Source organism: Balearica regulorum, chromosome 2 (assembly GCF_011004875.1).
Source record: "Balearica regulorum gibbericeps isolate bBalReg1 chromosome 2, bBalReg1.pri, whole genome shotgun sequence".
Taxonomy (NCBI): domain Eukaryota; kingdom Metazoa; phylum Chordata; class Aves; order Gruiformes; family Gruidae; genus Balearica; species Balearica regulorum.
In genome coordinates this window covers 47,872,123-47,899,909 of record NC_046185.1, presented here as the reverse complement: position 1 = coordinate 47,899,909, position 27,787 = coordinate 47,872,123, and the positions used below count along the sequence as shown (strand labels likewise).

The 27,787-nt window shown below is 44.2% G+C and overlaps 1 protein-coding gene across 1 annotated transcript in view; it reads right to left on the bottom strand.

Annotated features, from left to right (window-relative positions):
- The window catches only part of GAREM1 (GRB2 associated regulator of MAPK1 subtype 1), a 106,403-nt gene extending 82,626 nt beyond the window's left edge, over positions 1-23,777 (bottom strand). The window contains exon 1 of the mRNA XM_075744172.1: positions 23,338-23,777. Within this exon, the coding sequence (XP_075600287.1) occupies positions 23,338-23,458 (121 nt within the window). The 5' untranslated portion in view covers positions 23,459-23,777. The remainder of the gene's footprint in view (positions 1-23,337) is intronic.
- Between the last annotated feature and the right edge of the window lie 4,010 nt (positions 23,778-27,787).

Sequence of the window (27,787 nt, the reverse complement as noted above, 5' to 3'; positions counted from 1 at the left end):
TGTTTTGCCACGGGAGGCTGAGCAGAGGAGGTGGGGCAGATGCAATGGGGAGTTCACAGTCCCTCCGGCTGCCTCACAACAGGCAGGTCTGTCCTTACCAAGCCCTGATCTTTCCTAACCACGGGTGAGCTGGATTCCTGGAGTTGCTTTACAGGAAGAGGCTCCTTGTCACCAAAGGGATTAATGGACTCACAAAAACACCCAGTTAATAATGGCCTCCATGCTATGGGAATAAATACAAGGAAGAGTCAAACGTGATTGAGGACAACAGAACATAACAATACATACTCTCCTCTTTCTTCCATTTTCTTCTAGTCTGCCTCCTCCGTAAGACTTGTTCACTGCCTTTAACACGGTTTCCTCGTGGAGAGGAGCACCTTTCAGGCAGGAGACACCTCTGACCCTAGCTACACAACTTGGCTCCCGGCCCAAGCACAGCCCAGACTTAGCCCTTTACACTTTTCTCAGCCAACCGTACCTTGCAAAACAGCCACACATATCCAATCCGATTTTTTCCCCTGCCTCAGTAACACAAGTTATGCAAGCCCTCCATTAATCACATTTTGACTATGTGGGAGAGAACTCGGCGGTCTTCACATCCACCAACTATGCAACTCTGTTCTCACCTATTCAACATACTCCTACACTGCTGCTTACACAAAAATAAGACGCCATGAGAAAACAGAGAACACAGGCCACTCATCTTTAGTAACAGTTTAGTCTCTTATGATCAAATACGGATTAGTTCTATCTTCTCACCCTCTCCTCCCCGCCCCACATGCCTGCAATATAATTAAACCACTACAAAGAATCTACAGGCAAATACTTGTGTAGTTTTTTCCCCCCCCCAATAAAAGCCAGAGAAGCAATGAACTATCACATGCGATTCCCCACCCTTCCCCAAGTTGCCTACCTCTTTCCAAAATATGAGTCAAGTTTATTCATAATAATGCCCAAGTCTAAGAAACCCATGATTTGTTAACAGCGCCTAAACCCTAAATAAAGCGTCAGCACCCATCCTTGCCCAACAATAAAAAGCCTCACACCTCTGAACTGAAAAGTTAGCCGGTATGTTCATACACAAGCTGTCCTCCTATAAGCACTCTGAACACGACCAGTATTTGGGCTACTTCATCATGTGTTCATTGCAAATAAGATGTATTACCATTTTTTAATTAGGCGATCCATTTCCATACAATTCCTAAAATCTACAAATAATTGCAAAGCCCACTCTTGTGGAAGGGCAATTGCAGAGGGAACGCTGACCACAAAAGGAAAATTGTTCACATGTTGGTACAGTTAAAAAAAAAAAGTAATTGCTTAATCAAGAGTCTCATGCTTATTAAATACCACCTACATTAAATGCCAATACTTCTTTAATAATTCTTTCCAGTTCCAAAACTGGATCATCCGCATTTAGCAAATCTTGGCTCTGTCATTGTAAACACTCCAATCTCAAATTAACAGTTAACTGTAGCAAGACTGGGAGCATGATACCTCGATCTACAAGTCTGGAGATAAATTTCTGATTTCACTTGCAGTTTTTAGGAACCAAATGAGAAAACAGAGGTTGGCTACACACAGGGACTGAGTTTATATATGGCAATGCTGCAGCACAGAAGGAAGCTCATTTCTCTTGAGGCAAGCACTGACCTCCCTGCAGGTTGTCACTGCTTACTCTCTAAAAAACACACACTTTCATTTAGTTTAGCATTTGACAGTTTCCAAATGTCTGGGGTAAAGCCTCAGGAGCAGAACTGAAGACCACTCCAGTTTTGAAGGGTCTGAGCACTTCCACCTCCTCTTTGTTTCCTTCTGGATCAACAATTAAAGCTTGGCCCATTACAGTCCATAAAAGAAAATTCACACAGGTTCCACATATTCTGGTTTGCCAAAGACAGCAATGACTTTTCAACACCAACTACTAAAGAAAAATCATGACACAAATAAAAAAAAAAAAACAAACCCAAAACAAAACAACTTTTAAGGTTCTCCTCCTCATACTGGGAAACTAACATTCAAGTCACTGCAAAATGTGCAGACCAACATGACTCATTCACTCACAGAAACTACACTGCTAAAAATAAGCAGCGATCTACAGGAATATAAACGCTTTATAATGCCACACACTTTGTCATCTTGGCTAAGAGTTTGCATCACTGCCTTGAAGCATAAGCTTTGCGTCTGGAGACATTAAAATAGTAGGTAACGAGCAATTCAGAGAAAGAGAAGTTGCATGCAAGGTTCCAGCAATCTAACAGATACGACTTATGCCAGATGAACTAGATACCATCTCCCCCTGCCAGGAAGATGTTACGGAGACATTCCTCTCCTCTCATTCATCACAGAAGACTGCAAAGTGAGCTTAATGCTGTCCCTTGCACATCAGTTCAAGCATGCAGAATTTGCTCTTCCTGGAACAAAAAGGCTTACAGAAAATAGCTAGGAGCTCACAAGAAACTTAAGATGGCTTTTGTGAAATAGCTGGTGAAGATGATGCCTGTGAAACCCCAGGGAAAACTCATCAAGACTTTGGGCCATGTGTTTTCATTAAGCCTGAACACCATCTGCATGCAGGTAACAGATGTCATACAATTAAGTGCATCACCCAGCCTGCCTTGGTCAGTTAAGTAGGTGGTGAGTTTAATTATTCCATATAATGTTCCACAATCCCATAACATATCATTACATAGGAAAATCTCAGCAACATTAAAAATAATTTCAGTGGATGCTCAGCCAGGTACCTGCAAAACCGCACAAATGAGTAACTTCAACTTTATCCCCACTCAAGCTTGCACTAACATTTGCTAGGAATGAAGGGTTAATTTGTGGAACAGCAAAAAGAAGTAGCTGTCTGGTCAGGTGAGCACATCCGCTGTGAAATAACTACAAAGAACTGTCAACACGTGGCTAGCATTACAAGGGAAGGCTAGCAACCAAGGTTTATTTTGCAACAACTGGAAGCTACCAGAAAGCAGAATGATCAGAAGCCAGAAAAAAGAAAGAAGCGAGGTTCTTACTTATTTATCATGCTACCATTGCACTGAGGAGGAGCCTTACACATTATCTGTTTCACTGGACATTCCCTGAGGACCAAGCAAGCCATGCATTAAGATACACCTTAGCATCATCCTACAGCATCAAGAAAAACCAAAGCAGAGCCCCAGCCAGCAGGAAATTAAGTTACAAGCTATTGTTAAAAAAAAAAAAAAAAAAAAAAAAAAAAGAGACAGACAGTATTATGGACTTCATGGGTCTGTGCAAAGAGATGTTTCAGGTCAGAGGGAGGTCACACTGCTCGCACAAATATAAATGCCAGTGCTGCTTTTCCCCTCCAAAAGAAGGAACCTGTAACACTGTACAACAGTCAACTAATAAAACCTGTCTGGTTTTTGGAAAGGCCAACTTGTGTTTCTACAAACATTTGCTAGTCACATCTAGAGAGGTAACATCTTAAGATGAAATCAGTTTCAACTTACTGGAAGATTCACAGCAGGTAAAAGCCGTGACAAGACCTCCTCTCAGCACAAAAGCTAAAGGTTCCCCATCTAAAAATGGGGAGCCCAGGGTCTAGCACTGACGAGAGAGTACACCTGAAGGACTGCACACAGGTGTCATGGTTTAGCCCCAGCTGGCAGCTGAGCACCATGCAGCTGCTTGCTCACTCCTTTCCTACCCCCCACTGGTGGGATGGGGAGAGGAATCTGAAGAAAAAAAAAGTAAAACTCATGGGTTGGGACCAGGCAAGATAGACAGCTGTTCAATTTTCTCTGTCTCCAAGGCAGCTATGCCAAAAGCCCACTTGTACCTTTTTGGGTCCTTGAAATACCCTGTCCTGAGGCAGTCTATGCCCAGGATGCACAGAGCCTCTGAGCCAGTCACAATGGGGTGCTTCTGCCACTCATTCCCAGTTAGGCTCACTTCAGATCCAGTACTGCTAGCTATTGGGATCCCCTTGTCACTCCAGAAATACAGATGGGTTCTAGCCCTTCACAGCTTGATGGCATTAGGGTACATTGTGCAACGGTGTCCACGAGGGCCTTATACTCCTGTGGGTCTGACTTGCCAGGCCATCAGATCCACACAGTCCAATAAATCTGGTCGTCCCTCTCCTCCACCTGGCTGGAGGCAGGGCCCTTCTAATCCTGTTCATCATATTTGTTACTCATTTCTTGTAAAAATGACTTAGAAGTACCTTCAAGGGGATCATAAGTACAATCAGGCCTTCCACTCGGTTTGGGGGACTGCCTGTTGGAAACTGGAGCAGCATTTTTCCTGGAAGAACCCTTGTGAATGTTTTTCCTTGCAGCTCACATACTCATGCCTGTAGGGTCAAGTAGGTTTTTTCATCCCACGTCCTCATGTCCTCTCTGTGGTCACGCAGGTAAAACCACAAGGTGCCTTGTGGTGTGTACCGTTTATATCCTCTCTCTTAAGCAGAGGAACACTTACTCCTAAAAGCTGAGATACTGGTCCATACAGGTGGGGAATAGGAGATAATCTCTTTGAGTTGCTGGACCTTCCAGGACAGTTTATCCACAGCCAAGACAAGGGAGGAAGAGAGACTTTCCTCACATTGCTGGAGCTGGCCAGCCACCTCATCCACTGCTGGTGCCTCTTGATCTTTCCTGTCCATTATTGCCAATGAGTTGGCTTATGACCATGGTGTGCTCCGTACAAACTTCGGCCACATGGGTCAGGTACTTAATCAGGGTCTGTGGGTAACTCCACATTGTCCGGGTCATAATAAACCATTTCCCATATGGCTAATTCCCTCAGGTATTGGATACCTCTCTCCATGGTGGTCCACTTGCCTGGATGACATACAGCATCTTCACCGAAGGGATACCTTTCCCTCACACCTGACAGAAGTTGACTCCAGAGGCTGAGGGCTTGTGTCTTTTTCCCCCATCACCTTGTCAATGCCCCCTTCCCTAGACAGGGATCCCAGCTGCCTGGCTTCCCTACCCTCTAATTCCAGGCTACTGGCCCCACCATCCCAGCATCGGAGCAGCCAGGTAACAATGTGCTCGCCTGGATGGCGGCTGAAACCTTTTTGCATATCTCGCAGCTCACTCAGGGACAGGGATCGGGTGATACCTCTGGTTCTGCCTCTTCCTCCTGTTCTCCTGATGGTCCAGGTTCATTGTCATCCCTTACTAAACAAACTGATTTTTTGGTGTATTTCTTCTTGTGTATAGGGGTGACTAATACCAGCATGGGTTGTTTTATTGGTTCAGCTGCAGTGCCTGTCACCGGTGTTGGAGTAGCCACAGTGCCTGTCGCTCTGTTTTCCCTCTCCTCCCCCTGAGGCTGCTGCCTAATATCGAGCTGTGTTTGGTAGACGCTGGCCAGGGCCCAGCACAGCGCAGTACGTTGTGCCTCTTTGGAACAGCCACAGCATTTTCCTTTCAAAAATTCTGTAACTTCATCAGGGTCCTGTGGTTGCTCAGGAGTGAAGTTCCAAACCACTGGAGGCGAGAAGGTCTCTAGACACCTGCCCATATTCTCCCACATGCTGTGCCACCCATGACTCTCCAGCTGCAAGGCGGATCTCTGGGTGGTATGCTTAAACCATTTTTTGTAACCCTAAACAAGATCTGAAACACATTCAGGAGACCCAGCAATAGGAGCATGCTGGCTTGAACTTCCCAAGGATATTCAAAACTCTCTAAAGCTGTTGTAACCAGCCTGAAGGAAAAAGGGGAGGTGACAGATCGGGAGAGAGAATCCCCCCATCTTCACCATACATCGGATGCAATTATTAATCAATTCTGAGAGATGTCATCCAAGGTATGGGCATGACAGCAATGCCATATAGAAATACCAGCTTAACCTCACGACCAGTGATGTTATCACATCATAAGTCAGTATCACACAGTACAGCAAAATGAGAACCCTGATCCCTCTCCCAGAGGTGATAGTGCCACAGGGAATATATACAGCAAGTAAGGGTTTACATAGCACAGCCACGTGAACAAACAAAACACCATTGCGACCAGCAACTGTTTAGCTAATATAATACAGGTGTGTAACAACTTTGTTTTAACATGCTCTGGTCAGATCTGTTGTTATCTCAACTCTTTGTGCTCCATGTTGGGTGCAAACAGGACTGTTGTGGTTTAGCCCCACACAGCTGCTCACTCACCCCTTCACCCCACAATGGGAAGGGGAGAAGAATCAGAAGAAAAAGGTAAAACTTGTGGGTTGGGATAAGGACAGTTTACTGGGACAGCAAAGGAAGAGGAAAATAACAACAACAATACTAATAACAGAATATGCAGAGTGGCTGATACACAAAGCAATTTGCTCACTGCCCGGACTCTAATGCTCAGCCCATTTCAGAGCAGAAATCCCTCTTCCCCTTTATATACTGAGCATGACGTCGTATGGTATCGAATATCCCTTTGGCTAGTTTGGGTCAGCTGTCCTGGCTGTGTTCTCTCCCAGCTTCTTATGAAAATGAACTCTATCCCAACCGAAAACCAGGACAACACCTCAGAAACACCCGACAGTGCACAGCAAACACCTACTAACAGCGGGCACTGCGCACACTAACTTCAGCCTCCTTGGCAATGAGGGTCTGTGAGCATCACAGGTACCTGCTGCCTTTCCCAGGTAGGCTTTGTGGTATTGCCAGGTGTTAAAACCAGGCTGGGTAACACAGCATTCTTTTGCCTTTAAAAAAAATAGTTTTAAAATCAATCACAACTCAGCACCATTCTCATCTGAGAATCCGTGTTTTCTTTCACAGGTGGGCTCATCCGCTACACAATCTTCAAACAGCTCCCAAAACTGGTTCTTGTTCAGCCAGTTGGTTGTATTTCAAGAGGATGAGAAGCCCAAACAAGACAGCAAAAAACAAGGCATAACCGTCCACAAAAAACAGCAGACAGCAACTCCTTGTTCCATACAAAACAAGCCAAAAAAGATCAAAGTGTACGCCAGGCTGTATCACAAAGATTTTTCACTGTTAACTTCAAGTTGGTCTCATTTGACGCAGACACACATGGAAGCACTGCTAACACTCAAGGACCACTGCAGTGAGTATGTTGCTTTTATGTTAGTAAGAGTACAAGTTCTTTGAAAAACATACACACACACCCCCCCCCAAACTGTTAGCATGGGCAATAGGCTACTGAAAGAGAACTCCAAGTAGTCAATTTTTCAATAGCTTTGAGGCTTAACATCTATTTTTATTGGAGTCTAAATTCAAAGAGCAGTATGAATTCTTTCACTTAGGGGGCAAGGCTGTGCTCCTAAATAACCTTCTCTGGTTTTAATACATGCAGTGGAGGAGAAAGAAAAGAAATGAGTATGTGACAGCTCAGTAGAAGACAAACCCACTATATTCTATTTGTTAATCAAATACCTGGAGTGCTGTCATATGTGACCATCTGATGGCAGTTGTCACGAAGGGGAGGAAAAAAACAAGTGAGCAGATGCCCTTTTTCCTTTAGGACTTCATCTGAAGTCACCTAATGGTTTTGCTCTTTCAGGCAGACTGAAACTGCAACAGTGCACGGGACGGCTTCCATCCGACTGCCCACCCACCACACCACCATCAACATACGATCCCTCACCTCCAGCATTCTCGGTTGTAACACTGCAGCAACATCCTGCTGGCAGAGTGGGTGCCTCCTCTCCTACAGATCATTTCACTAATGCTTAAAGCTTTCTTCTTTTATAATGCCGAGTGTGGCATTTAGTTTTGGGGAAAGAAACACAAAGTTCTTGTTAAGTTTGAATATTTGCATTAGAACAATTAATTTTATTTTTTTATTATTTAGTAGATCACGTAACCTGCTGTACAGCTTACTCCTCATGACGAATAACTTCTATCTGAACTCTGAAGGAGGGTGGGGGTTGAAATCAAACCTTTTGTTTTCTGCATGCTGCATCATACACCAGAGTATCTGTTGGGTATGTATCTGTGGAGACATACCTCTATGAATGTCAAAGACTAATAAATATTAAATTAGGGTGGTTTGCTTGCTTAGGCTTTGGCACTGTACTTGGTTACTGAGTCAAATCTCAATGAGCTGTTCAGACTGCCAGTGCTATTTCTTCTGCAAAAATAAAACTTACACTGGTCTATGATGTAGGTCAGAGGAAAAAGTTCATTAGGAGGAGAACAACATCTGAATTTTTCAGTTTGAAGTAGCAACAGGGATTTGTATGGAAAAATTTCACATCCTTCTAACATTCCTTAACAAAGGAAGGAAAGAAAACCCCAAAGGTATTTTGTTACATGAAGAACCCTACTTGTAGCAACATTAATAAACATTGGATCTACAAAGACTGAAAAGGTTATGGGGTTTTTTTTGTCACTATGACTAAACAGATGCTTCGAAGAGTTACTCTTGCATAAAATGCCTAGTGGGAGAGAAGTAAAAAGAGCACGTAATTGTAGAAAACACTACTACTACTGAAGAAAAACCTGCTTTGAAAGCCTCTCCATGTTACCAGTCTCATTTTGTCATTCCATACCGACACAAAAAAAGGTTGATTAAAAAAAAAGTTATCTAGCTGATCACACAAACTTCTTTGTTTAAAGAAAAGCAAAACAACTTGCATGGGAGTGTATCACACAAAGTTTAAATACAGGCTGCCAGTGAGTTAAACGGTCAAATATTGTAGTTTCTAGAAGCAAGATGGAAAAAAAAAACCCAAACAGAACAAACCCAACCCATGATAAAATTTCAACATCTCAGGGCTATAAAAATGTAGCCTACTAAATTTTTAATTTAAAGTGAGCAGATTCATTAGGAAAGCCTGACAGTGGTCTCATCTGACTGCGTCTGAACACAGTGGAAAAGACGAAAGCAGAGGCCTCTGCCCCCAGCTACACAACCTTTTGAGCTTGCAACACAAAGGTCTGGAATAAAAAAATGCAGTTATATCTAGGACTGTTGATAATCAGCCTCACTCTTCAGTTTCCCTTCTTCCTTCTCAAACAATTTCCTGAGTAGTTTTAAATATGTGCTTCTGTTTAATTGTTCCATTCCCACAACACATTCGTTTGCAGTGGTTCCTATTATCTGGATCAACCAGTATTTCTGTCATGATTCAAACCGTAATCAAATGCCCCTCTCTTCAGAGAAGTACAAAGTAATATGGACTTGACCTTCCATCAATTGCACAGACTCCACATCTTTCAGTGGATGAAAGGCTTCCCTGGACAGCATAAGGATTCAAAGTGATTTTGATTTTAAGATGACATATTCTTCCTTCCTATGCCAAAAGCAAGAAAAGGGAAAGTCACAACTAAAGCAGGGAAGATGAGGCAAAATTAGTTGAAAATCTTGTGTGCTGTCTCTCAAATTAAGATTCAACCAGTTGGTCTTTTGCTTTTTTACATTACAAAATAGTTTTTAAAAAAAACAAAAAACTTTTATTTGAGCCACAGGAAAGCCCAGGCATCGAAGCCAGCTCAGGTTGTGCCTCACAAACTGAGAGTTTTGGACCATCTCTTTGGTACTTTGCTGCAGAGATCATGCAGGAAGCACCCAGGAGAATCATCCAGCTCCATCCAGCCCAGACTGAGACACTCGGCTGCCTGAAACTGCTCGTCTGCAGCGAGGTCCGTGACCAGCAATTACACTTTTCTCAGCCTTGGATGGTGGAAGGAGAGACACTGAATCTTCTCACAGCTTCAGGAAAATCTGAGCAAGATGCAGCTACCCAAGAAATAGTTTCTCCAAGATTAAGCATCTCCCCACTGTACACTTTTTTGTTGGCTACAGTTGGCCATGCTACAACAATCTTCAGTCATGTCTGAGCAACAAGGCGTCCAGCTTGCTTCACTGACCCTACCTGCCTAGCAAGGAAGGGGCAAGGACAGCATCACCCTCAGACTTCCTAACATCACTGCTTGCGGTACTTTGTGCATCGATGTAATCCTTCAGCACTGTGATCAAGCTTTGCTCTGGGTGACCATTAAATATTTCACAATGAAGAGAAAGGAGATAAGGCTTTACTTCTGCAATTTCCAATCCCTCTGCAAAAGCCTGATACAATCAAACTGCTTCAATCCAACTGATGCTGAACTCAAGCTATCACCCATTAATACCTAACAAGAGAGCAGAGACTCCTATTCCCCTATTCTTTTTATGCCTGCCAGCAAGAAGACAGATTTATTTCTTTAGGATTAGCATTTTGCTATTGGAATGACTAGATATACCAGTACTGTTGCAACAAATCAGCATAAACCATAATCTTGTTACAGGCTATGGGACAGATTAATCCACTGAAAAATCCAGTTTGTTCCAAGACAAGCTTTCTTTCTAGCTGCAAATCCACAGTGACAGCATCTCAGCGAGTCTTCAAAAAAAACCTGTTTGACCTACTGCAGGGAAGAGGAGCACAAATATTTTAAATAAACACTAAGTGGAATTCTGGTACCACTGCCACTGATGTTAAATGCTCTGCTGACTTAAGCAATCTCACAGTTTGAACCTTGGCATCTTGCTTGCTTTGTGTTCATAAAAAACCTAGTGGGGGGGGGGGGGGGGGGAAGAGCAACAACACAGATTTCATTGAGCTTTGTTTGTGTTTGTTTCAAGCCTTCAGAACAAACATCTCCAATGAGTTCATAAAAAGTAAGGCTTCTCAAGTCAAACAAGCCAAAACACATCTTTCAACACAGACTGCTCTCCACCCCCACGCAGGGGAAAAACACCACTCAGTAGAACCAACATCTTAACATTTGCATTCCAAAACACAGTAACTTTCTGCTGCTATCATAATCACTCTTCTTATTAATGCTGAGCATCATCAGATGTAACTGCAGATTTGCTGGATCCTCATGACAGATTTAGCTATGATTGATCCAACAGAACAGTCAATCACCATGGTTACTTACAAACCACCCTAGAAAGTCTCAGCAATTCTTTCAATTACTCTGATACCATGAAACATGTTGAATAGTGCTAACTATTTATCGTTGTATCTTATATTTGAAGGGGAAAAAAAATTTAAAAAATCTTAGAATCACTCAATTAATTAAAAACTGAGATTCTTAGGGAAGAAAGTTTTCTGGTTTTGAAGTCACCTAAGATCACAAACCCGAACCACTAAGAGCAAAGAACTCCAAGTTTAACTACATTTAAAATGATAGGTTAGAAATACTGAGAAGGAAAGAGGTAAATAACTTTTCACTGCATGCAAGAGAGGTTCCAGCCTAGTTTAGTGTTACCATAGAGGGGAAGAGAAAGGAATTTTTATGTTGGTCTCATGTTTGGTTTATTTTCCATTTTGAATTCTCATGGCCAAAGTCAGGGGAAAAAAAAAAAAAGAAAATTATTTAAAATATTTGTTTGCCCTTTGCAATCAAGGCACCAGGTTTGGAAATGAGGAATGCAAAGAGTAGCTTTCATAAGCAGTCTGACAGGTATAGATAAATAGAATGGCAGTGTTACCTGACCAAAAGAAAAACACAGCAGTAATGAGACTTCTGAGCAGCCTGCTGCCATCCAAATCAGCTCCTTTAAATACCTCATTAAGAGAGCCAAGGTTTTCTTTCATTAGAGGCAAGCATTCTTCATGCGAGAAAGCTCCTGCTCAGATGCATCTATAAATATTGTGAGGTTTACTGGAGGATACACTTCCAAGTGCCTGTTTAGCATCAGGTGCCTCATTGGAGAAGCTTAATACTTAGAGGTGGGAGGTCAGCATTTAGCATTGCAGTACATGCTTTTACTGGCTTCCTCTTTATTTCCAAGCACAGATACAGAGTGGTTGCTTTAATTGATAAAACCGAAGGCAGCTGCGCACCTTAGCTGCTGCAGAAGACATCTCTCCCCACGGGCAATGGTTGGGAGTCTGATCAGGGAAGTCTGGCTAAAGCTCCCCAGATTCAGGGTGACGACAAAGAAAATTTTAACCCTACCAACCTGATGGATTTAAGACCTAGAATTTGATTCTAGAATGCCCTGGCAGACAGAAAAGCAGCCTATTCATTCAGACTTTTCCTGGGCACAGCATGAGAGCTGGGGAGCTCTCATTGACAGTTATTTATAATTAGATGATATTTTAAAATAGTATCCAAGTAAACATGCTCAGTCCTCTCATTATACATCCCAAGTCCTAAAGAGACACTATGCTGCTTTGTGTTGCACAGTAGTGATCCCTGTTTGAACTTGGGGCATCTTGGACAAGCTCCCAATTAAAAATAAAGCAGCCCAAATGCAGGAGCTGCTCGAGCGTAGTTTTTTTTGGCTTTGAAAGAGCTCATCATTACACTTCACTGTGTCTCTGATTTTTTTTTTTTCACCAGCCTGGGTTAAGGATGGAATAAAAACAGCTGGAAACAAGCAAAAGTTCAGCTCAGCTCTGAAGTCGGGTTGCCACCTGGCTGTTTGCCCAGTGGCCTGGCCCATCTCCCCGTGCCCTTGGAGACCGTGCAGGCACTAACTGATTGCGCACACATGGCTTGTTGGGGCTGCCGTTGCCTTCGCATTTTAGCTATCTCCATCCTACCCCTTCTGCTCAACCTGAAAAAATTCAGGTATCACTAATAAGAGGGTGATGCCTCTTCAAAGATGGGCTGACTGCATACGTACACAGGAATTTTGGAAGTTCAACTGTAATTAAGCACTTGTTTGGCTTGGTTATATCCTGGTACAGTAAGAGAATCTGAGCAATATGGGAATACTAACAAGAGGAATGCAATCAAAGCTGCACCTAATTATCTTCTGATCAAGAACAGTCCTAATCCTGAATGCAATTTATTTCCATTGTTTCAGAGAAATCTACACTTCAACTGTAAGGTATAAAAAGAATGACTTTGTTCTTAATAAAACATAAGGGATAAGTGAATAACATCCCTTTGATAATATTTTTATCATCTTAAGAAGGCACAAAAAGAAAAAATAAAACCCCTCCCGTGAAGAGGAAAGCTTCTACGTTTGGTGAGCAGCATGCAGAACACAGAGTGAAGAAAAGCCCATCATGCCCCACTTTCCCCTTGAGGGCACATTTATCTTTGCCCGCAGGCCATTTGGTCTTAAGATATTTTGTTACATATTGACAGGAACCCAAATTATATTTGACAATGCAACCCATAAAACATGCAACAGAAATGATCTTTTCCTCCAGCTTGCCCTACATTCAGCTGCGGCGGTGTTGCAGCTTTGCTGTTTGTCTACAGCCACATCCTGGGTTTGGTGACTGCAGTAACACACATGTGTAACTAGTCACATTTTGGATTTTCATATGGAACCCTATCATCTCTCTCAATCACATACACACCGATGCTTTCTGTATTTTCCTGCTATGAGTATAATGTAGCTTCACATTCAGAGACTAAGACAGAAAAAAAAAAATCTGACCATAGTGAAATTACATAAATGCAACCCAGATAAGATCTTAGATATTACTCAATGTGTGTGGTTATGGCCCCCTTCAAAGAGGAAAAGGGGCATTTTTGACCTTTTAATAAATAGAAGCCTGAACAAAACTGTTAAGAAATAAGCAGGAATAATTTAGCCTTTTGGAAATCAGTCTTCCAACAAGGATATACACATAGGATTCTCCTTCCGGCTAGTCACATCATATAGCAAATGGACAAGGATTACTATTCTTACAAGTACACAGCATCCCCACTCACTTTCTGCACAACCAGTCAGCACTGGCTGACAAAAGGAAGCATTACAAGCAAAGCCTACCAATTTACGTTTGAGTCCTGCTGGCAAAACTCCCTTTACTGAAGTAAAACCAAATGGCATGTCAACAGCAAAGTGTAAGACTCCACAGAGGAAGATCTCACATTATCTGCATCGATATAAACCACCTCTCTGCAGCAAAGCCCAGAACACCTCTTGCCTTCCAACAGCAACGAGTTGCAGTTCCAACTTCTGGTCTCATTGACCAGAAACTTTCAAGTCTCTAGAAGCATCTGAAATGAGAGAGCACTGGCACAGGCTCTCCAGGGAGGTTGTGGAGCCTCCTGCTCTGGAGATATTCAAAACTCGCCTGGACATGATCCTGTGCAACCTGCTCTAGGTGATCCTGCTTTAGCAGGGGGGTTGGACCAGATGATTTCCAGAGGTCCCTTCCAACCCCTACTGTTCTGCGATTCTGTGAAATAACCTTCCCTGCTTGCTTTCTCACCTCTGGTAGCACATACACAGCTATCATGCCTGATACACACACAGCCAAACATCCTGCTGCTGTCTGGTCTGAGAAACACCCCCTATTTCCTCCAAATTGAGGGAAAAGACAAGGGCATGGAGGGATGGAGAAGCAGAGTTTGCACAGGAGCTGTAAGAAACTGGAGGACACGACAAGAACACAACAGCAATGTGCCAGTAACGCTAGAAGTAGTGAAAGGAAGGACTATCCTACGTGAAGGCAAGAAAAGGTAACAGAAAAAACACTCTATTCTGCTACTGCTACACAGTACTGGGTGTTTTACCTTACAACGAGCTTGGAAACGACTGCAGATAACTTGCAACACCTACTGGAAGCCCACAAGTGCCTGACAGTAGCCTGGGGGATGGACTGAATGACGCAGACTGCAGCCAAGGGCTCCTTGAATCCAACCATGCCCCGAAGGGACCCACTGAAAGATGAAACAGGAAAGCTGGACAAGAAGAAAAGATATGTGCACACGTGCCTTTTTTTTTTCCCCCCCTCCTCCTCTTAGATAAAAAGTTTCCTTCATCTTGCCACCCCAATCTTCCCTCTTTCATCTCCAAAACGGTGAGGTGCCAGGAAGCAACAAGAATAGTCAGTGCTTGCTGTTAGCGGGGCAAATAAATAAAATTGCCAGTTGGAACAACAGCAATAAAAAAAGCTGCAAATAGAGAAACACATGGGAGGGAGCATCTGAGCATTTGTGGATTACTTTGAAATAGTTCCTGGTAGTAATTTAGTAACTGAGTATTTAGACTGTGTGACACTTACAAACCCAGCTGTAAGGCGAGCGCGCTCTGTTTCAGTCCGGCAGCCCAGCTCGCTTCAGCGCTCAGCAGCAGCCGCAGCTGCACAGCGAGGGGGGGACATTCGGATAAGGCCAACAGGGACTTCCCTTCCCTCGGGTCAGTCTTGGGCACACAGTCTCTCCCTTCAGGACAGAGTGTAGTTAATCTCTAGACTCTCTCCAACTAGCCCATATCCTTCTTGCAGAGGGGAGTCACGTCCCCCCGCAGCCTCACGTCCAACACCTCGCTTTTGGAGGACATGTGTCCCTGCACTGCACCCTGGCTGGCGGCCACGGCCCCCCAGCCTTTCCCTGGAAACCTGCCACCCACCAAGCTACATCCTCACCCATGCCAGGTACGCGTTTTGCCGCAGAGGCACAGAGACAGCAAGCAGAGCAGCACACAGCATGCACTGGCCTGTCGAAGGGGGGTTAATCCCTTACTCAGCTTTTCTGCCCACTCCCCCAGCTCTCACCGTAAGAAGAAACCCCCCAACTTCCTCACCACCATCACTTTGCCAGAAAGGTTTCCCCGCTCACTTCACAAATATGACTGTAGCATGCTTTGTTTTACACAATATCGAGTCACTCACTAAGGTTTAGCCCTAGCATGAGGCAATTCCAGTATCAACTACATCAGGTTGAACTCTCAGGCATCTTCCAGCCTCCAAGACTGTATTTAAATCTTTATCTTTGGTTCTCTTTAGGAGACCAGCAACATCCTCACAGGCCAAGGAAACGTGCACGAGCCTGTGTTCTCCATGATCACAATTTGCACCAGTTATAACACCAGGAAAGAAAAAGCCAACCAAAAAAAAAAAAGCGGGGGGGGGGGGCACTTTTCAAACAATTTTGCATTTCCTGAAGGTTTGCATTTCCAGGAAGCTCCTAGTGACCTTCCCCACCACAAGATTTGCTACTATTCCTGGTAAAATCACCATCCACTCCTCTGCTGAAAGCACACCAGCTCTTGCCCGGGCGTACGTATGCTGCAGCCCCTGGCACGGGGTTCCCCAAGCCCCCTGAACCCACAGCTCCAGCAGCTCTCACTGGTCACTTTGGGTCTGCATCATAGCTTGATCCAGACACTCAATGTGCATTTCGTAGGCTCAGGAGGATCTTCCTCCATACAACAGACTTGGCCTGCAAATATACGTAGGATTTGACAATTCTTGCTCCCCATCTGCAACCTCTGTAGCATCTCTATGCTCATTTCTCGCACCTACAGTCAGCCACCGCAGTAGCTGCTGGTGTTAATGCCTTGTTCGACCTAAACACTGTTACCTCCTTACCCCCACCCTCCTCGACAGACACTCCACCCATCTCTTTCCGAAGGCCAAGTTTGTGATCACTCCTTTGCACAAACTGAAAGCCGAAGCAAACTACAGGATGAGGAGGCTGGACTGCAAACCCTTCCCACTCCCCCAAAGACATTTCTACACACACACCCCGCTCCCCCGGCACGCAGCAACAAGCCTGACAGGGCGATACACCATGCAGGAGCAGTACAGGAGACAGAGCAGCTATTCTTGCTGATGCAATGCCTCAGCCAAGCGTGCAGGTGCCCTGGCAAAGCTGTGATATTAGCAGTTTCATGCTGACATGCACACTGCCAAAGAGACTGCAAAGCAGACGTGGCCCCGTTCCTCAGCAAAGACACACTCTTCAGTCTGCTGATACACCTCAATTTTACATTTCTGTGCTAGGCCTTCAGATTAGCAGATTTGTCTTACAGGTGGATGTGCAGTGAAGTTAGCTCCACAAGCTTTTCATACTGTAAATGCTATGAAAATTGCAGACCACAAATGCTATGTAAAACTCATTTCAAAGGGAAGCACCATTAAAAGCAAAAATTTCAGACTTTAAATATTGGCTCACTGGGTTTTATGAAGGTTGGTTTTGAGTCATATGCAATCCACATTAAGATGATGATTTTTTTCCTATAAAGGAGAGACTTAGGCTTCCCTAATCCAACCAACTTGTTACTCCTAAGGCCAAAATGAAATACAGCAACATCCATGCCCGTCGCTGCTGACAAACCACCACTGGAATGACTGGAACACGCTGTAGCTCTTCCCACAACTTCCATCAAATCCTGGAGCACCAGACCATGCTGTCCAATATCCTCCAGCACTTTGTCTTGGCATACTCCCTGGAGTTGCCTTTGTTGGGCTATTACAGGGAGTGCCAATTCACATAATCACTGAAGCCAGGAACACCTAGTCCCAGAACAGAACTTACAGACAAAGCATAGAACAACAAACCCCTTCTTTTCTATGCAAAACTTGTACCATTCCTTACTACCGTATCTTGCAATGGCAGCATGTGATTCATCGCACCACATTTGTTTTAAGATTAAGGGTTTACTAACTGCTCAAGACACCTTAATTCCTTTGATTTTATGTATATCTTGTGCCTTATCTGAAAGCTACATGTAATTTAAATGGAGAAAAAGACAAAAAGAAAGAAAAAAAACAAAGCCAAGGCACTAAGCTTCCTCTAGGACTTTATCCATGGATTTAAACTGATAGCACTTGAATTCCAGCTAAGAAAAAACTAATGGTGTTTCATCTTCCAATACCTGAACTACAGAAATATCCAGGAAGAGTTTGTCCAGGTATGTACACAAAGGCTTCACCCAACAGAGTCAAAACTTTAGAAATTGAAATCAAGAGCTCTAAGTTTCACACCTTGTATGGCAGAAAAGAATATGAACATTTAAGTACGTAAGAAATAAAAGCAAGGCAACTATTTTGCATCTTAGCAGACCTACCACACTACCAAGTATAGTGCAAACAGCATACTCGTTAAAGAACACGCAGGACACGCTATTGTACATTAAAGCATTGCCAGATATGAAAGCAACTCAAAGAAATAATGGCTTTTTAGGTGTAAAACAAGTATGCTGCTGAACTCTATCTGCCTCATTGGAAGCCTGTGGTACTCCTGGGAATAGGTGTTGCCAAGTTACTGGCCTCCATCTCCAGGAGGGCACTATAATCTTCGGAGACACCATTCGGTAGCTGCAGATTTTAAATGAATTAAAAGCTTTTTCACTAAAATGTTTCTGGAACACATCTCTGCCAGCAGGGGAAAAGAAAAAAAACAACCAAAACAAAAACCCAGGAGCAGTGGTTAGCAGCAACCTGTCAATTGTTTTTTCATTCAATTGTCTTGATGGAAACAGTAGACCACAAGGTAAAGGAGATGCTCCTGAGATTATACTTTAATGGCAGAACACACATTATAAACAGTTGGAGTTTCAAAGCTGCTCAGCACGTAAGGAAGAAATCAAGCCATGTGAGTGCAGCAGGATTTTTGCCTTCAAATCAGAGACTTGTCTGTCTGCCCAGCATATGAGAACGGTCACCTATAACACCACAGTACGCAGACAGCCATACCTTGAGTGGGAAATCAGATCACGGCCATATTTGAAATCTCTTTCTTGGTCTCCTCGAGAGCTTTGCTCTACTCCCACATGATTCCTTTTAAAAATTTATTCAATAGCAGACTACTGAGACACCCTGCGCTAGCTTCTCGAAAGAAGGAGGTCATTCAAGACAATTAAAGCATGGATAGCAGCATTCAGAGCTTAAAAGAATAAGTGTCTTTGTAGTTTCAAAGTATTGTTCAGCTGCACAGATAACCCGCATTTGCAGAGTGACGCAATACAAAATTTTCATTATGTACACGGCCACGCTGTTCTATCGAGTATGATGTTCTTTGATAAGCTGCGAGGGTGCTCAGTTTCTAGATATTTGGAACTGGAACAAGCCCTACAGTAATGTGCTGCAGGGAACAATAGTCCCCTGAACGTGACTGGGGCAGACTGACATCACCATGAAAAGTTTTGAAACGGAAAAGAAAAAGACAACCTGAAATAAGTAAATAAAATCTCTTCATCCCCAGGAGCAATAGCAGTACAAACTCACTATTCACCCGCTGCTGATATTCACAAGAGCTCACTCAGGGGTAAGAAAGAAGAAATCACTCTTTAAATTTGTTACCTGTTTTACAGATTTTTCCTTTCTTTATAGCCACTAATTCTGTCATTTCATCTTACAGCAACCACACATTTACAACGCATAGAGAAGAATTTCTATTGGAGCCTCAGTGGCTCACTGTGATCCATAGTCTCCCTTTCAGAAGAGTTCAGCATGGTTTCCCCACCATGCATGGCAGGGAATCACTTCTCTATGAGTTGAGGACAAGTACCACTATGTTTGATCCCAAGAGCATCAGTTTCCGTAACATTGTCTTTTTTCTTTTTAGAGCATGTATAAATATGTTTCTCTCTTGTGGAGAAAAAAAAGATAAAAAAAAAATCAGAGGATCACATGCCCTCTTAATCCCAGAAACTATAGTCTTTGTACACAAGCTGTGCATTTCTGTGAACTCTTCCAGTTCATACCCAAACTATGGGTGAAAACCACCTACTAGCAAAGGCTGCTCTTTACTTGTCAAAACACAGCAACAGTGGCTGGGGGAAAGGGAGTCTGGCTAAGAAAAAGAATGACAGACTCTTGGAGCCAGAAGGGAGCAGTCAGCTTACGAAGAAAAGCTCGTCCTGAAGGTCAGTTCTATCTATGCAAAGCAGTATTTTCCAGATCTTAACCTTGATAGTGTTTCTCTTTTACCCTCCAAAACTATCCTTAGAAAAATAACTACCAGAAATTTAAAACCCTGAGATAATCACGCACAACATCATTTCAGCATCAGCAACAAAATACAGTCATAGCTTTGCTTTTAGCCTTTTCTACCGATGATCTGGAGACAGCCAACTCAAGCCTCATGTGCACTCGTGTTTTCTCAGAGCCCAGCGGCACTCACCTTTCGCCCCGTTGCAACAACCACCCTCCGATAAGATCTCTTTCTGCTGTGAGTTCCCAGAGCAAAACCTTTTCCCCACTGCACCCATCCGCCCACCCGCAAGTTGGTGTCACCCGGGGTGGGATTCAGCTGTGACAATGCAGATCAGGGTGGCGGGGTGGGGGGTGGGGGGGCAAGAACAGGAAAAACACAGCACAAAGCTTGCTCTTCTCTTGCTCTTCCAGTCTTGCTTCTTTTCATCTGAAACAGCCCACTCACTGAATTCCACAACGTGAGATAAAGTCCATTCATTTTCTTTGGTATCGTGTTTAGCACTCTTTTAGCAGTTTTGTATTTGAGTTATCCTCTAGAAATATTTAAGCCGTTATGTATGTTGGGGGGGAAAAAAAAATAAATAAAAAAACCCATTTGCTTCCTCTCAAGAGTGACAGCTTTTTTTTTTTTAGTCTATTTGTTCAATTAATATAACAATATTCACCAGCATAATATTAAAACGCATGAACAGATTAAACCAAACAAAACTTGACTTATGACTTAACAGCATCCAAAAGCATAACCTGGAACAGAACTAAACAGTCTTAAAATTTCATCTGAAAAAAGAGATGTTGACATATTTATCGTTTCTAGATGGATATGGTAGGCACTGATACCTAACTACTTCCAACTATATCTTGATGTAATGACAGACTACTACTACATCCCATACCATCAAGAAAAACCCTCCCTTCTTAGCAGGGGACCAAATTTAGTGCACATAAATATTTCATAACTTCATCCTGTCAAGACATCAAACTGAACTACTTAAGGGCATTTTTCCAGGAGCTGCACATCCAAACTCGAAGAATAAAACTGCATTCATCATACCCATGCTCCCCCTTCAAACTGAAAGGCCTGAAGGTGAAGCAACAGTGAAACACTGGCGATCTTGTGTGGGTATCATCTAAGAACATTATCCACAGAGTGCTAAATCCCATTAAGAAAATGCAGAAACAACACAGGAAGGCTGGCATCTTCTGAAGAAAATACATGTCCAGCTTTTCAATCCTCTTCTACATCCTAGTTGTCCAGAAGAAGGAAATTCTGGCTTTCACAAAACCTCATGATGACAAACAACCAGCCTAGAAACAACTCTCTGCTACCACAAAATCAAAAGGTGACTGAAGACAGACATCTACAGGTGGTTTGATTTCCAACAGCACGACACACATGCAGCTTCCACTGATCTGGGGAGGAATTCAGCACCTAAAGAAGAGATGAGGCCATTTCTGTGCAAATGAACCCCGACCCCTCAATAAGTATCTGCAGGCTGTACCTGCAATGGTGCGGAGGGGGCAAGAACTGCATCCCGATAAAACTGGCACAAAATATTACTTTGTTAACAGAGGTAGCCTTAAACTTCCTGAGCATTGGATGACATGCATGTGGATTGGACTCTGCATTTATTTCCTTTGGTACTGCATCGAGAAATTCTCTGACAGAGCTCCACTTGTCAGCTTACAAGGACAGAGGCACAGAGCACCGGACAGCACGTGCCCCAGCCATTTCCACAAACATTGCACATTCCCAGCTTTCCTCCTTTAGGAGGATACGCACCAATTCATGGTTGCTTCCTCTTATTGCAAGACAACCTGCTTTGGAAACAGAAAAAAGTTCTCTTCGTACCACCAAGACCATGGCGTCTGTGTTCTTTATAAAATATTGATTCGTCTGCTATCTGTAGTCCCAAAAGTTAAAAGCTAAGTCTGTATGAGCAGGTAAAAGCAGACCCAAGAGCCTCTGCCCACACTCTGAACTGGCCAGACCTCAACCAGCTCCAACCCAAAGCCCTTGGCACAGTGCTATACCCGAGCCTGCCTCCTAGCAGGGCTTAGCGTGGGGTTGAACCATTACTCGCAGGACACCCACACCAACAGCTGCCTCATGTCTGGGCATCTCAGGGCATGGGCAAGAGAGCTCATGTCTGTTTACATCCACTTGCCTGTCCATATGCTTTAAGTGTGGGACAAAAAGCCTTTGCACAAAATCCACATCATCTTCATCTCCCTGACAATTATGGGATATTCCTGTCACCAGGTCTGACACAAGACCAAAAAAAAAAAAAAAATTAAAAAAATTACTTGCTTGAAAATCCATAAACTTTCTCTACCCACAAAACTCTTTCAGGTCCCTTCCAATGAAGCAAGACAAGAGGAGTAGGGAGATTGGGAAGTATAACACGCAGAGAGGGAAATTAAGTCATCAATACATACAATACTGTTAAAGCCTGAATCACTGCCAGGAACCTCAAATAAATTGACAACCTTAAGTGCAGTGACTGGAGGCCATCTTAGCTGTTTCTAGTGACAGAAGGTATTACCACGAGGAACTCCTTAACATACCAGCTTTGCCATTCTCACAGGACAACATACATTCAACAGTATGAAAAGCAGCCAGCTGCAGTTAAAAAGGTAGAGCTCTGAGGAAGCACTACAAGGGATAGGAAAAGTACTGCATAATCAAGGGACAAAGTCAAAAAAGCCCCGTCTTGAATCATCACCAGATTATGGGAACTGCAGTTAAGTAATAAACCAATCCCGGTCTTGATCTGCACACTGGGGAGTAACAGAGGACAATGCCTGTGCTCATTTTTAACTTTTCAAATCAATACAAAACTTTATAAGAGAACTGTTCTATGACATCGTGTAAGCACAAGGTGACTTCATAAGCTAATGAATTAAAAAGCCTGGAAATTTTTCCTGATTTGTGAGTTATATTCTGCATTCCCTTAAAGAAGGAAGAGCTGGACAGTTTTCGTGGACCTACCACACAATGCACATACACACTATTATACAGCAGCTGTCTGAACCTTTGTAAAATGTTGCCTGTATTTCCCTGTGCTGACACATTACTTTCTAAGACACGTATCTAGGAAAGGTAAAATGCTGCTGTCATAGCTATTCTGTCAGACTCGTTTCTTATTTCCTGGAGTAAACAGAAAGCTGCAGACTTGGAAACCACAGGTGAGCACCCAAGTGAACAGTAATAAAAAGTTATCTGGAGACTATAAAGGCTTCTTACGTTACTCCTCTTTTTACAGGTCTGTGGCTTTTTTAGTAAGGTGTAACATTTGGGATTTAGCCCACTCAGCTATTTAATATCCCTTTTTATTTGGCCCTAGTGTAGCATCACTTCATCACAATATTGGGTCTCCTGCACTGAAAACGCCCTTCCACATTTTAATTTGAGATAGCAAAGACCCTTCTCAGGGGCAGGCAAGCTGACACAAACAGGCTTCACCGAGCTCCCCTGCACGCACACGGTAAGGGGGCGGGTAGTACCCAGGTATTTTGATGCAAAGCACCGCACGGACTCCGATGCGAGTCGAAGCCTTGTACCGACACCCGGTCACGGCAAATGTCGGTGTAAGGACCGCACGGAAAGTACTCCGAGGAGCCGCGGGGCTCTCCGGCTCCCTCCAGCCGCGGTAGGAAAGGGGGTGCACCGGCGGTCTGACAGCCCGCCCCAGGAGCAGCCCCCGCCGTTCGCCGCCCGACCCGCAGCCCGCCCGGCCCCGCTCCCCGCCAGCCGCCCGCCGCCACACGCACCGCTGTCCAGCCGGGCGATCTGGGGGAGCCGGTAGGTGCTGACGAGCAGGTCCAGGGGAACGGCCACCGCGCTCCACTTCACGTCCTTGAGGCTGCAGCCCAGCGGCGGGCCGGGGTCCATCTTCCTGGCCCGGGGAGGGGAGTGAGAAGAGGGAAGGGGAGCCAGACAGGCAGCGCCGGCGGGGTGCTCCCACCCGGCGGGGCTGCAGCCAGCGGGGAGAAGAACGGAGGGAACCAGCCTCGCTCAGCGCCGGCCGCCGCGGGACATGCCGGGCTAGGCAGAAGGGGAGGCCCGCCGGGCGGCTGCTGCTGTTGCGGCGGCTGCGGCTGCTGCTGCTCCCGCCGCCCCCCGGGACCAGCTGGGGCCGCCCGCCGCCGCGCCTGGCCCAGGAAGCGCCATCCCAGCACTGACTAATCAACAGGGTGCGAGCAACGCCTGCGCAGCTGCCGCTCCTCCCCGCGCCGAAAAGGAAAGTGCCGGGCTGCCCGCCCGCCCGGCGGGGAGTGCCGCCGCCAAGCCTGTCCCTCTCACTCCACCCTCCGACCGCTCGCCCGACGTGCAGCCCGCCCGCCCGCCGCCTCGCAGGGCCCCGCCGGGGGGAGCCGTCGGGCGGCCCCGCAGGTGTGTGCGTGTGTGGGTGTGTGTGGGGGGGTGTCCCCTCCGCGAACTGCCTGGGCAGGGGAAGCGCGGGGAGACCCCGGCGGCGCAGCCGGTGAGGCGGGGTGCGCGGTTTAAGGGCCCCTAGGCCGGTGCGCAGGTCGGAGGCTGTGGCGTCTCTGCGAGCGCATGGATTTACGTGTGCTGCTTCCCCGCCAAAGGGGACGGGGAGACGTCTGCGTGCGCCTTTGCATCTACAGTTGGGAGATAAAACGCCTCGCTTCATTGATCAAAGCAATGTTGGGCAAGCGGGGTGCATTGCGTCTTCTCGCTATCTAATTTAGCATAGGAAATCTGCCTGTGAAACTTATCCTGCATTAAGAAAAATCCAATTAGGTGACAACTTTGATTATGAATCTATTATTTTAGTTTTCACCTGTGAACCACAGAGGGATATTTAAAGTGAAGCATAGCGCATAGACGTGAGGGAAGATCTTCGACTTACTTGTATCATTTGTATCACGCAAGTGCTACATATGTTGTGTATTCAAGGGACTTCAGACCATGGGAAAGTTTAAAATCTACTAGTTCTTTCAAAGTGGCTTATGTGATGAAATATGATCTCCATATTTAATGTTACCGGGTTTAATGCATTTTTATCTCCAGATTGCTAGACTGCAGAAACTCTGGGAAACTAAACCAGAGAAACTAACTCCTGAGTGGTTGCATTGTACTGTGCTTAAGTTTATTTGGTTCACTTTTGTGTCAAAACTGTTGATTTTATTGCAGTAAACTCGGCTGCATTTAAGGCTGTACCGTTGACTAGAAACATAAAAGTGCCTTTTAGTGATTTAGTAAAATCCCTGAAAACATCCACAGCTAACATCTCTCTCCAGGCTCCATCTTCCACCATTTGAGGCTGTTGGGGATGGCAGAGCTCGGGGAAGAGCCACGGTACGAAGAGCTTCTCCTGCCGCTCGCCCTTCCTCTCGCGCCTGGTGAAGGCCCAGCCGCTGCTGCGTGCCTCCCTAGCTGCCGATGTCGGCAGCACCACGAGCACCAGGAGGGCTGAGACAGACGCACTCTTGTTCTGCTGCAAACAGAGACCGGGATTTTATCCATGCTCTCCAAGATGAAACAAAGACTGTGGAAGGCAGTCGGCACGAGAGGATTGCAGAAAACCCAGGTTACCTTGCTTTAAATGGATCTGGGTTGGTTTGAACCTCATCCTGATGTGGGTCTGTGCTTTAGCTGCACAGTCTGGCACTGGGATTTCCCAGCGCTATGGAAAACCTTCGTTCTCTACACTCGGTCACGCTGCTGTTAGGTCCCTCCGACCAGAAAAGTTAGCTTTAAAAATATGACACTGGATTTTTTTTTTTCAAAGTTCACCAAATGCTTTGAACAACTTAAGTGAATGAAGCTATTGAAGTACAAAGTAATATAATAGCTAAGAGCATTATTTTTTAAATATGGAAAGCAAAAGCCTGGTTTTAACTCATTCAGGTTTGTCAAGGTAATTGGGTGCAGTGTAGAAGGCAAAGCAGATCAGACTGGGATTCACCAGGACTTGAAGCACTAGTCTGTCAAGAACTGTTTTTAAACATGATCGTAGTTAGCATTAATTTCATGATAGATACCATCTCACAGCATATCCTTCTCTCGGACATCATGCACATCTGCTTTCTGGGAAGAAATGCATCTTTCACACAGAAATAGTTACTGCTAATTTTTCTTTAAAGATTTTCTCATTCTTCAGACAGTTTTAGATGCCCTACAGCTTTTAAGTCTGTCTTCATATAACCATGTTTGTGTTCTCTCTGACCAGTGGAAACCCAACCCCACTCTTACCCGTCCTACTGGAACAAGATGCGTTTTTTTAAAATGTGACTTCCAGATACTGTCTATTTCAGTCAGTTATTTCCAGGCAAAGAGACATCATAAAGCTTATTAGTATTTAAATGTCTCACTGGAGCTCTTAGAGTGTCCTAACTGTACTATAGCTCAACTTCCTTGAAATATATTCTAATATTACACACACAGTATTCAAATCAGCAGCACATACAAATCTCAGATGATTTCTTGTTTTAACTGCACCTTATGTATAATTAACAATTTAGATATAATCATTTCTCTGATGTCTAGCAATGCCTTAGTCCCTTAGTGTGATCTCTTACCAGTCTCCTGGTGCAAAATGCTAACGAAGCCATCAGACCTCGAGAGGAATCCCTGCGAGCAGATGCACCTCAGGAGCAAGGCATCAGTTTCACAATATCTTCGTTTTTGGTACATGCCTTTCAGGCGGCCTTCGGAGACAGGCTTTTTGTATCAACAGGAAATTGTCGCCATAAAACCATAAGCAGGGGCGGGGGGACTCGGAATAATTCCTGAAACTATTTTTAAATGCATTTTGATTGACTGGCTTTCATGTTGATTTCACGACACATTTATGCAGCAGGCTGTAAAATCTCTAGTATGTTTATTCCATTGCCAATAAAATGATTTTTAAAGCACTGTGGATCATCATCAGTTCATATCTATGCTAACATTTGAAATGGAGCTGTTCACAACAAACGTGATTTTAGCATGAATCTGGTAACGTGCATACACCAAATAAAATTCTGAGCCTTATGCAGTTAAGTTTCATGTGCAGCCATCATAGTTAGTATTTCTTTATAAACCCCCAGGAATTTGCATTCCTTCTTCCTACAAATGATTTGCCTTTACATCAAAGGCCTGATTTTCATAATAAATATTTACAAGTCCAAAGGGAAACAACAGGAGATGCAGCAATCATTTCGGAATCAGACCCTGAACACCTGCCTTTCTCTGAGGTGCGGGGGACACAGAACAATACATTTGATACAGATGATGTCTCTGCATCTCACGCTTTGAAAGAGAACACTGTTCCCGTCTCACTGGCAAAATCCAAGCAACCTTTGCTCATGCAAGGTATTGTAAAGAGAAATCTGAGTGTCCAGGTGTGAACATTCAGCCTTTCATCTTCTATTTCACTATAAAAGGCGTCCTCCTTTTTCCAGTCAAATCCCTTATTTATTCTAAAAATTCCATCTGTGCGAATTTGTGCAACACTATCATCCAGCCAGCTTTGGAGAGAACTAAATGAAGATAATGCTCTCAACCTACATCCTGTTTTCTAGTTGGGAAAATGCCTCCAAACACAGTGTTCCAGTTTGGTGGGAGGGTTTTTTGGTGCTTTCTAGTGAGAGTGGTGGTTTTTCCCCAGTGGCACACTTCTGTGAACATAATCCATAAAGCACATGCTTAGAAAAAGGCCATTGTTTCACTCCGGGAGAGCAAAAGATGCGAAGAGGAGAGCACTCACACTTCCAGGAGTGTTATAGGTGAAGCAGGCTGCAAACGGCGTGCTTCAGGGTGAGGCATCCTGCAAACATTTGCTGTTGCATGGGAACCTAAATATTTGCACCTCCCTAAGGTGGGCCAGTGACTGAATCGTACCTAAGCCACAAGTGGTAGAAAACACTGCGAGAAGGAAAAATGTATAGAAGAAATTCCTGTATTTGAAATTCTGATGAGTTATACAGAGAAGAAATTAAAATTATGGATCAATCTGACCCTCTTTTATCTATTTTCATTGTTAGGAAGAGGAGGAACTACATGGAGACAAATTCAGAGAACTAGTAGGTAAACTTCTGAGAGTTCAGGACAGCTTAAAGTTCATCGGAGATCCACTGCTGAAGGCAAAACTGCAGAATTTGATCTACAATGAGGAAGGAGAGGGAGTGAAATAACTAACCTGGCTGAATCATAAGATCTTCAATGACCTGAAAGACAGTAGAAAGTAGGTCAAATTACTAAATTATGAATAAA